Raw genomic sequence first — 11344 nt, 5'->3', positions numbered from 1 at the left:
AACACATCAACTTATTCAGAATGGCTTTAATGATTTTCTCCTGGGACACTATCTAAGACATATTCAAATTTATATAGATGGCTTGAGGTCTGAAAATGGGTCTGTTTCAGCTGGACTTTTTGTTCCTTCAACCCAGTTGGCAACTGCTTAGTTGCTCTGGCAAGAGCACACAGTTCTTGGTGCAGAGTTTTTTGCTACACACAAGGCCATGCAACTTGCCAGCATGAATGGATCTCTGAAGGACAAGTCTGTCCTAATTCTGACTGATTCAAGGTCTGCTTTGCAGCTTTTATCCTGCTCATCTGGGCCCTCATACTGCAAAATTATCTTTGAGATGCAGAAACTGATGCTGGTGAAGAAACTGGACTGGGTGTTGCTTTGCTGGTTCAGAGGCCACAGTGGTGTTTGTTTAAATAAGGTGGCAGACAGGGTAGCAAATTTGGCACATTCTGACAACCACTCAGCAAGATCTCAGCTGTGTTTTGAGGAGTGGATCTGTTCCATGAAGTCTCTCATGGTACAAGAATGGACATGCCAATGGGCAGCTGACGTGCTAGAAACAGGCAAGGGGACCTTCCAAAGAAGTTTGGGACCAGAAATAGCCTTTGTTGACTATGGAGTGCTACCACGCTCAGTTGATTGCGCTGTGTCATGCCTGCACTTGGGACATGCTGATGTCAATGCTCATGTGGCAAGATTCAACTTGGCCAATTCAAGTAACTGTTCAATATGCAATGTGGAGGACACATTTGAACATTTCAAGCTACACTGCACACAAGTCTCCAACCAACAATAGGATTTCCCCTCAAGACTGGAAGGCCTCTCACTTCAGAGGGATCTTTCCTCAGCTCTTGGAGGTGGAGAAGCCCCTACTAGGAGACACACTGCTCACTGCTGCCACCTGTCATCTGGGTCAATATTTACTCAGCTGCAATGAGGTGACCAGGATATGAAGTTCTTCAAAGTCCAATTATTCTTTTTTTCTCTGCAATTTACTGCCACAACAGATGGTGGAAGTGCTAAAAGAAAATAAATACAAAAGTTAAACAACAAGTGAAGTGGAATGACTAGAATCCCAATTGGGCTCAGGCTGGGAGGTGTGCTACCTGCATACCTGAAGCCTTCAAATCAGATTAAAAAAAAATTCCCCATCCCAAATAACAATGATCCTATGCCACTGGCCAGTGGCCACTATGACAGTCATAACCACACATGCCACAACCAAGCCTGCCAGTTGCCACCAAATGCCTTGTAACTAACAGAAGTTTGCAACCTATTTTGACAAATGTGCCTTCATATCTCAGTGAAGTTTTTCATGGCATTTGTTTTTTCATATATGTAATTTTTCAGGTTTTATCAATTGTCATATTGGTAGTGGTGAATTTATGGTGATTCTTTTTATTTTGAATTAATATTTTGGGGATATCATTATAATGCCAAGTCAGGCTGAAATCCTGAGAGAATTGGTAAGTTACTTTCTACTGTTAACAATATTAATACCAAGTCCTAATTTCCAAATACCGTATATATACTAAATATATACCTACTAATTTAGATGACCTATTTGAAGAAAAAAATTTTTCTTGATATTTCTTTTGGGGATGTTCAAAGCAATTGTGATTGTATCCCAATTTCATCAATATGGAATATTGGGCAGAAACTTGACTGCATGTAAAAATGATAGTTTAAACTTTCAAGGGAAATTTTCCATTTAAAATTTTCAGGCAAAAATAAAAGTGCCATTTCTCTTATTTTAATGAAAGAAATCAGTCAAGGGTGATGAAAATAAGTGAAATTAAATGTAAGCAGCACTTTTTAAATTTTAATTTTACTTATTAAATTGATTTCACTTATTTTGAGCAAAACATTTTAAATCATTAAGCTTGGGCAAACTATTATTATTTTAAAGCATGGGCATTATGCATCATTCATATGAAACATCTGAGTGATTTTATAGAATGGATTGTATTTAGTTGTGGAATTTATGTACCTCATGAGCTTTGAATAGAGCTTTCCAGACGTTTTTGCAGCGGGAAGATTCTTGCTACTGTCAAATGGGGTAATAAGGGATGGGTGGGGTAAATTGGGAAAGTCCTCTATCATGGCATAAAAAGGTTATAGCAGCAAAACTAATTAAAATATTGCAAAACTAAAAATAGTGGTGTGAACTTGAACAGTTTTCTATCTTTGTAGCATAGAGGAAGTTAAAAAATTATAGATTTACTAGCTCTAAAAAATCATTGAAAAAAAATGTTAAAAAGTGATATCTTGAAAAAGTACCTACTTCTGTTGATATCTGTAGTAAAAAAAATCCACCATATTTAAAGATTTGGTTAAAAAAATCTTGCAGACAGGCGTTGGCTTGAAAACTTTACTGATGGTATTTGTGTACCTCAATCCAAAACAAAATGGCAGCAATTTCCACAAGAAGGGGTATTAAGGGATACCCCTCAGGTAATAAGGGACACCTCTAAAACACAGTGACAGCAGAACCTTGGTTAGCAAAGGCTCTGGTTAAAAAATCAGTTAATGACAAAGAATTCTGATTAAATTTACCTCCCTCAGCAAAAAAATTTCTCTTAACAAAACATTAATGCATCACTTATCATCACAGAATTGTGCAAAGATCGTCATAGATAGAATTGTGCACTGGGCAAGATAATATGAAAAGTAATTGACCTAAACTATGATTGGTTTCTGCAAAAAAATATGCAAGTTTCTGCAACTAAAATATTCTTTTCTATTTCAGGTATGTTTTTTATGATCTTTTTTACTATAGTGAATTAATTCACTTGACCCAAGTTAAGTGTTTTACTTGACCCAAGTAAAGTTTTAAAATGTTAGGTATAGAACAGAAAAAGTTTTTGTTAATAAAAAATGGACATGGTAATATCATCAATAAAGGAATAATATACGTTTAAAAACTAGTACTTTTTAAAGACAACACTTCCAAAGAATCCAGTATCTCCAATCTCACAGATGTACAATGAATTTCTCATCTAATTTTTGAAAATTAGTGTCCCAAATTATTCCATTCCTAGGGATAACTTGGGACCCTTTCTTTGCTTGTGGCACCTTATGAATAGCATATGGAATTTCAGAGATGCCAAAGATAGCCCTCACAAAGATCTTTAAAATGAGCCCAAACTCGTTTATGAAATGTTTCATGGTAAAAAGTTAGCTTCAAAAAAACAGAAGAAGCATCCCTTATTACCCCTTTTGATGGTAGATGAGTAATGTCCTATTTGATTCTTAACAAAAATGCAAAATCAAGCCACAAGATTCTGAAGCCATAAAGAATATGTCACTGTGCCATGACCTTGGAGCTGTGAGATATTAATATCAAGTAAGAGGTACTTTTCCAATCTTGAATTTGTATTAGTATTTGAGTTCAATTAGTGTGTTATAATGAAATAATATGCATTTAAAAATTAATTCTTAAGGACAACACTTCTATAGAATCCAGTGTCTCTGATGTTGCAAATGAACAATGAATTTCTATTTTTATTTTCAGATGATAAAAAATGCAAGTTTGTTTATTAATAAAATTTTTTGAAATTTACAAAAATTATTTCTTCTGTCAGTTGAATCATGCATTGTCTCCAACTTTACGCAAGTGTGCAAAATTTCAGATTGATTGGACTGATAGAAGTGTGTTAAATATCAATTACAAGATTTGTAGCAGACAAACAAACAACAAGAAATGAAGTTGAAGAGGAGTGTTTTAGTTTTAGATGGCAGAATTTGCTGATTTACCATCCAACGGGGTAATAAAGGTCGGTTTTGTGCATTTATTTACAACACTTCTCTTTCACTTCATTTCTTGTTTGTTTGTTTGTCTGCTACAAATCTTATAGGTAATCAAAATTTAACACACTTCTACCTCTCCCATCGATCTAAAATTTTGCTCACTTGCACAAAGTTAGAGACAATGCATGAATCAATTAACAGAATAAATAATTTGAAAATTGAAAAAATATATATTTTTTTTAATATCAAAAATATGTGTTTAAACATTACTTTTTAAAGACAACGCTTCAAAATAATGCAGTGTCTCTGATGTTACAAAAGTACAATGAATTTCTAATTTTACTATCAAATATAAAAAATTATATATAAATTTAATTTTTAAAACTAAAAAATTCAATTTTTTGAAATTATTTATTCTATCAATTGATTCAACCATTGTCTCTGACTTTATGCACATGTGCAAAATTTCAGTTCAATTGGACAAGTAGAAGTGTGTTGAATATTGATTATAAGAAATTTAGCAGACAAAGTTATTTATTCAATTTTTTTAATATTAAAATTAGATTTTTTTAAGTTTTCAAAATTCTTTATTCTGTCAATTGATTCGTGCATTGTCTTCAACTTTACAAAAGTGTACAAAATTTCACATTGGTTGGAGAGGTAGAAGTGTTATAAATATCAATTATAAGATTTGTAGCAGACAGACAGACTAACAAACAAACAAACAAACAAGAAGTGAAGTTAAAGAGAAGTGTTGTAAAAGAGTGAAGAAATAATTTTTCTGATTCAAATCTTATAATCAATATTCAACACGCTTCTACCTGTCCAGTCGATCTGAAATTTTTCACACTTGCATAACATTGGACGCAATGCATGAATAAATTGACAGAATAAATCATTTCCAAATTGTATTTCTTTAATATGAAAAAGTAAAAATTAATTTTATTCCTTAACTGAAAATAAAATCAGAAATTCAATGTGCATGTGTAATATTGGAGACACTGGATTCCTTAGAAGTGTTGTCTTTAAAAAGTAATTTTTAAACGCATATTATTTGTTAATAGCTTCTTACCATGAAACATTTCATATACAAGTTTAGGCTCATTTTATAGCTCTTTGCAAGGGCTCTCATATAGCATCATCCAAAAAATTTCACATGCTATTCGTAAGGTACCAGACGCAAAATAAAAGCATCCCAAATTACCCCTGTGAATGGGGTAATACAGGACACTTGAAATAAAACTTTATTTTAAAACATTTGAAGCATGCAGAGTGTACTCATCTATTACTAACAGTAATCTGAAGTCCTCCCTTTCCTTTGTAGATGATGTAAAAGTAGAATAAATGACATTTTCTGTGATTTTTACTTGTTTTTCCTTTATTGATCTATTACCATAGCCATACATTTTCGTATTATTGATCTGATATTACCGTATCCATGAACATGCCATTGAGCATTTACAATGACCTTGTTCACTGTAAGCTTCAATCAGCAGCCATATAGCACTTTTCTGTATCTGTAAACTTACATAATGGCTTGTAATTTCACACTATTTTAATTAGGTTAAGTGAATTCACTACTGTCAAATGGGGTAAAAAGGGACGGGCAGGGTAATAAGGGACAGTCCTCCAAAATTTTGTAGAAATGTTGTAGCAGGTAAACTAATTAAAATATTGCAAAACTAAAACTAGTGGTGTAAAGTTCAACATTTTTACTATCTGTGCAGCATAAAGCAAGTTAAGAAATCATACATTTATTACCTCTAAAAAATCCCTGAAAAAAAGTGTGAAAAGTGAGATTTTGGAAAAGTACCTCTGCCAAGGTCTGTAGCAGAAAAAATATTTGTCATATTGAAAAATTTTACTTACATAAAAGTTGCACACTGGTGTTGGCTTAAAAATGTGATTGACAGAATTTGCATATCTCATTCCAAGAAAAAATGGTGGCCATTTCCGCATAATGGGGTAATAAGGGACACCCCCCCCCCCGGGGTAATAAGGGGCACCTCTAAAATTGCATTTACACTTTACAGTAGAACCTTGGTTAGCAAAGGCTCCAGTTAATGAAAATAATCAATTAACAACAACGAATTTTGATTACATTTACCTCGCTCAGTGAAAAAAATTTCACTTAATAAAAAATTACTGCATCAGTCATCACAAAATTGTGCACAGAATATCACAGATAGAATTGAGCACTGGGCAACAAAGAATGAAAAGTAATTAACTTAAATTATGATTTATTTCTCCAAAAGATATGATGGTTGTCACTAAAATATTCCTTCCTGTTTCAGGTATGTTTTTTACAATCTTTTTTGTTATAGTGAAATCACTTGACTAAGTTGACTCAATTAAAATTGTGTGAAATTACAAACCATCCTGTAAGCTTACAGATACAGAAGAAATGCTACATGGCTGCTGAAATGAAGCTTGCAGTGAACAAGGTCATTGTCAATGCTCAATGGCATGTCCATGGATACATTAATATCACATTAATAATACGGTAATGTATGGATAAGGTAATATTATATCAATGAAGATAAACCAAGTAAAAATCACAGAAAATTTCATTTATTCTACATTTACATCATCTACAAAGGAAGAGAAGAACTTCAGAGTACTGTTAGTAATAGATGAGTACACTCTGCGTGCTTCAAATGTTTAAAATTGAGTTTTATTTCAAGTGTCCCTTTTTACCCCCATTTTCAGATTAATTCAGGAGCCTTTTATATTGCGTCTAGCACATTACAAATAGCATATGGAATTTTTTTGGAGATGCCATACAATAGCCCTTGCAAGTTGCAAAGACCTTTAAAATGAGCCCAAACTTGTTTATGAAATGTTTCATGGTAAGAAGTTATTAACAAAAAATGCTCAAAACCGTCCCTTTTTACCGCGTTTGACGGTATAACAAAAAAGATCATAAAAAATGTACCTGAAACAAAGGAATATTCTGGTGACAACCATCATATTTTTGGGTAAATAAGCCATAGTTTACGTTAATTACTTTCCATTTTATGTTTCCCAGTGCACAATTCTGTCTATGACATTCTCTGCACAATTTAGTGATGACCAATGAGCGGTAATGCATTAATTTTTTGTTTAGTAAATTTTTTTTTGCTGAGCAAAGTGAATATAATCAAATTTTTTTTTTTGTTAGTTGATTTTTTGTTAACTGAGGGCTTGTTGAGGCTCATACCTTTGGCATTGTGTCTGATTCTTCTTTTTTTTTTTTTGTGGCTCATACTGATACCAGTTCTGACATGCAGCAACTTATCATTGAAAGTCTTTTTATTCCATATAGGGAGTAAGTGATGTTCCTGGCGGGGCTCAACTGGCTGGTGGTGTGCCCAACATCAATGCCAATGACCTTGGAAATGATGTAAGTTGATTTCCAGATGACCTATATAATTGCTGATTATAATATATATTCTCTATGGTGTTTTGTAGAGAGTGATTTTAATTTAAATTTACTTTTTTTTCAGCCCACCATGGAAGGCATGTGGGCGATGAAGGCAATGGAGCATGCAGAAATACACTTTAATGTAAGTATCAGCAGGCCTGGCTCTGTTTTTCCTTCACTGCTATCTTTGTTAGTTGATCATTTGTTCATGATGCAACTGCTGTAATCATCAACAATCTCGTACATTTGAATACTTATATATTCAGGTGTCGTCTTGTTCTCCTCAACTCGGAATAATTGTATGCATTGAATGTATTTTAAATGAATTGCACCAAGATCTGAATTGATTGATTATACATCAAGCCTTGTTTATCAGTACATTATTTTTTTTCTGCAGATTTTGTGTGTTGTTGACCCAAAGTCGTTGAAACTTACCCAAAAAGATCAGATGTTGTATGATGCCTTCAGAGAAGAATTCCCAAACTTCAATGTTGAATGTCTTGATGAAAATGCCTTAAAAAGTAAAGAAGCTAAGGAGAAATGGAGACCTTTCATGAACAATCTCAAGACTGAAGTGGAAGATTTCAGCTTTGCTACTCTGGTGAGGCCATCAAAAGCATACATTTTCTTTCCATCTCTGTGTTTGAATGTACAAATTTCCTAATTCACATAAAAATATGACTTTCCTATTATCTTGTCTGCATTTTTGTTGGCTAAGTTTACCGAATTTTACAAAAAAAGGAAGTAATATCTATTCATAATGTTAAACCAAATTCAACAAACAAACTCTGATCACATTATTTTATTAACACAATATAGATTTCTTTTACCTTTTGACTGTAATTACATGGTTTGTGACAGGTCCGCATCAAAGCCAGTGGGGAGTACAACGAGGAGAACACCATACTCGTGACCCGTATCCAGTTTTTATGCATTGAAATCGCACGTAACAGGGAAGGCTTCAATGATAACATAAGACACGAGTTTAAACCCAAACCTCGTTCCAAGGCGACATAATATCCCAGATAAAAGATTATGTACTGAAAACGTGTTTTTTATATTTTCCACAATACCTCTTGATGCAATTATATTTGTTTTCTTGCATCACAAGTGTTGCAAGCGACTTAGCTACAGCCGTGTAATGCATTGGTCAAGTTTTTTTTTAAATATATATCAGTAAAATTCCTAGGTACTTCACTTATGTGAGCACTTGAGGGAGTCTCATAGATCTCTAGTATTTCTTGTTTTGAAGTCTTCCCGAGCCTTTCTTCAGAAAATCTTTCATACAATTCATGTTTTTTTTTTAAATTTGCAAAGAATTTTTCTTGCTTCACAGGGATGAGTAAGAATTATTTTTTTTTAATCATTGCCTTCGCGCATTCCTGCTAATTTAATACCTCTCCAATACCGTTCTTTTAGTTGAGAGTGGGTGACGGTAATAAATTTTCAGCACTGCTCCATCAGAATCACTTGTATGAATAGGTGCTCGTCTCATAAGATGAGCCTCAAGTATGTTCAGCTTATGATTTCTTTTAGCTTAGATGCAGCGGAACAGATGTGGACGAACTTCTTCCCCTCGTCGGAGGAAATATGTTTGAAATTTTACGCGGACTCGAAACTATCTTGTTTTGTGGTAAATCTTGATCTATTCTGGATCGTGCTAGGTTTGTTCTTTATATTCCCGAACCTCACTGTCAACTGAAGTTGTCACCTGAAGTGAAGTCAACCGAAGTTGTGTCCCATGATTTTGTGTTATTATGCCTGTGATTGTTCGAAATTTGCGTCCGGTTTACTGTTACACGTTTTGCTCCACTCCTCTTTCGTGTTATTGCGATCTGGCCAGCTCATGAGAAAACTCACCTAACTGAAATGCTAATCAAATCACAGTTGTTTGAAAACACTACATTTGAGGGTTCAGTTGCAATGAAAAGGAATTTTTAATGTTCGAAAAAGTTTATGTCGGGCCCATGATTTATAACTCCTCAGCAGGTTCATGCATTTCGGTGAAAAATCATCTGGCTTTAAATTAAACTTGGTATAGTAGTAGAACTAGTAGAATGGTTTGCTAGCTCTTCTATCAAGCTATTTCGCACCGCAGGTCAAAAATCAACATCATCAGCAAGTCGGACGGCAGCAACTATTGCAAATTTCTCAAATCATTTATCCGTAAGGGGCATGAGGTTTCAAGTAGCCAGGTCACTGAAGCTGACAAAAAAGAAGCAGCTAGCATCTCGAAGTGACAGACAGGACTGCCGAAAAGCAACAGAAACGAAGAACCTCGTACAAGAGATTGTTCACATGAAACGACGGTCGTCCGTACGAGAGAGACTGGGGAGAGAAATGAAGGGAATCATACCTACACAATAACTGAGACCCGCACGCAGACACCGCGAGCTCAGTGGTGTGGTGCACAACAGTGAACTTGAGAGCGCGAGATACCATGGGACTTCTGACGAGTACAGACCCGCGTCAGAAGACCTTCCTGAGGGAACTCCTCTGATAAAATTCTCGGGCGAATGAAGGAAATTCTATGGTACTGATTATATCGTACTCTGCGCACTAAACGTGGAGGTGATGCCGAAATCCCAATTAGGTACATCACGCGGACGCCCATATCCTCCAATTCAGATAACCAGTAATGAGACTTTAACAATGTCAAAGATCTGCATCAGCGAACGCCGACCCTTCTCACCACTCGTTAGCGGGCCCCATTCTGCTTAAATTTAGGTTTTGTAGGTCCGAACACAGCAGGTCGTGGGCAGGGGTAAATTCATTATATTTTTTTATAATTAGGTTGAAGATTTGTGCTGTAAGGAGCACCTCCTGCTTAACCAGACTTCGTTCGTACCGCAAACATGGACCCTTTTTTTTAAGAATCGTACCCACGACGAGGATAAAGCAACTCCGCAACTGGGTGCATCAAATTTCCTGCTCAAATTTGAATAATATGTTCCACTTCAAACTGATACAGGTATCGGATCAATAATATGTATAAATTATGCTCACCTAAAAGTTGACTTCGGAAACCTGGATAATGAGAATTTCCATGCCTCGAGCAAGTAATTATTGAGGAACGACTGCACAGAACTGGTTTGCCGACAACGAACGTCCCAGTTACGATTCTAGGCTCATCCCATTTAGTTTTCTTTGAACGGCTGAACGCCTTGTGGTCTCCAAAACTTGAAAAGGACAACAATTTATTCGAGAGTGTTCAAAGACGCACAACAAGTATAATACCAGGCTTAATAGGCGAGTATTATGAATAAATATGAGTAACCACGAAGCTTAGAAGTCTCTGTTTTAGAGGTATGCGTGGCGAAACTAATTAAGTACCGCATACAAGAATATTTGAGGTTTATGCAAGGTCCCAGAAAGTTTCGTAGAATTTAAAATAAGAACCTGTACCAGGGGCAACGGTTATAATCTAAAGAAACTGCGGTGCAAATCTTTCATGCGACAACACCTCTCCTCGTTTCGAGTCACCAACATGTGGAACGCCCTCTTTGATGACATTGTTGACGCTGCGAGTATGAACGGGTTCATGAAAAGACTAGACAAAGCTATGCAAGAGCACATGTTCACTTGTTCAAGTTGTTCAGTGTGCTCGTGGGTGGCCTGGTGGTTACAGTTCAGAATACCAGTATTGGAGCAGAGAGGTGCGGGTTCGATCCCAGCTCTGTGTGTCAGTTTCAGGTCAGAATCGGCAAGAAGGCCGAGCGATTAAGCACAACAGAATTGTAGCAGTGAGTTGCGAGTTCGAGACCGCAAAATGCTGTGAATGTTCTGCGATGTCAAGAATCGGCGACAGGCCTACCGCCTAATAAACGCTGAAACCGCTACTATTATTATTATTATTCAGTCTTGAAATGCTTAACACCCTACGGAACTAGTGAAAGTTCAGTTACGATTTCAAATGTTGAAAAGATCAGTCAATATGCCAGTTTTTAGACATTTGAACGAGCCACGAAAAGTACATGAATCGGCGACAGGCCTAGCTAGGCTTATTCTTCAACGTCGAAGAGACTTCAAGAACTAGCTCTGTGGTGCGTGTCATTATGGTTTTGCACTTGCATATCGTATTAATAAAATTTCTCGTTGATTTCAGGTAAGTGATGATATGTCGCCCTCAACGGCCGCTTCCTGCATTCTTCAAGTCGTTTTTTCGGCTTCAAGTCACATCACGCCAAAAAT

General features: G+C 35.7%; 1 protein-coding gene across 2 annotated transcripts; it reads left to right on the top strand.

Moving 5' to 3' along the window:
- Positions 1-1158: 1158 nt before the first annotated feature.
- Positions 1159-8200, top strand: LOC108667534 (protein PBDC1). 2 transcript variants are annotated; one of them, XM_018154569.2, is made up of 5 exons: positions 1159-1466; positions 7055-7132; positions 7236-7295; positions 7551-7754; positions 8015-8200. In XM_018154569.2, the coding sequence occupies exons 1-5, from the start codon at positions 1434-1436 to the stop codon at positions 8168-8170; spliced, it is 531 nt and encodes a 176-aa protein (XP_018010058.1). In that variant the 5' UTR covers positions 1159-1433; the 3' UTR covers positions 8171-8200. The 2 variants fall into 2 exon arrangements, with proteins under 2 accessions (XP_018010058.1, XP_047740955.1); XM_047884999.1 differs by lacking the exon at positions 1159-1466 and adding an exon at positions 3707-3776.
- Positions 8201-11344: the final 3144 nt, after the last annotated feature.

This window comes from Hyalella azteca, unplaced genomic scaffold, assembly GCF_000764305.2.
Source record: "Hyalella azteca isolate HAZT.00-mixed unplaced genomic scaffold, Hazt_2.0.2 contig16679, whole genome shotgun sequence".
NCBI classification, from domain to species: Eukaryota; Metazoa; Arthropoda; class Malacostraca; order Amphipoda; family Hyalellidae; genus Hyalella; species Hyalella azteca.
The sequence above is the reverse complement of the archived record's forward strand: the minus strand, read 5'-3'. Positions and strand labels throughout refer to the sequence as shown.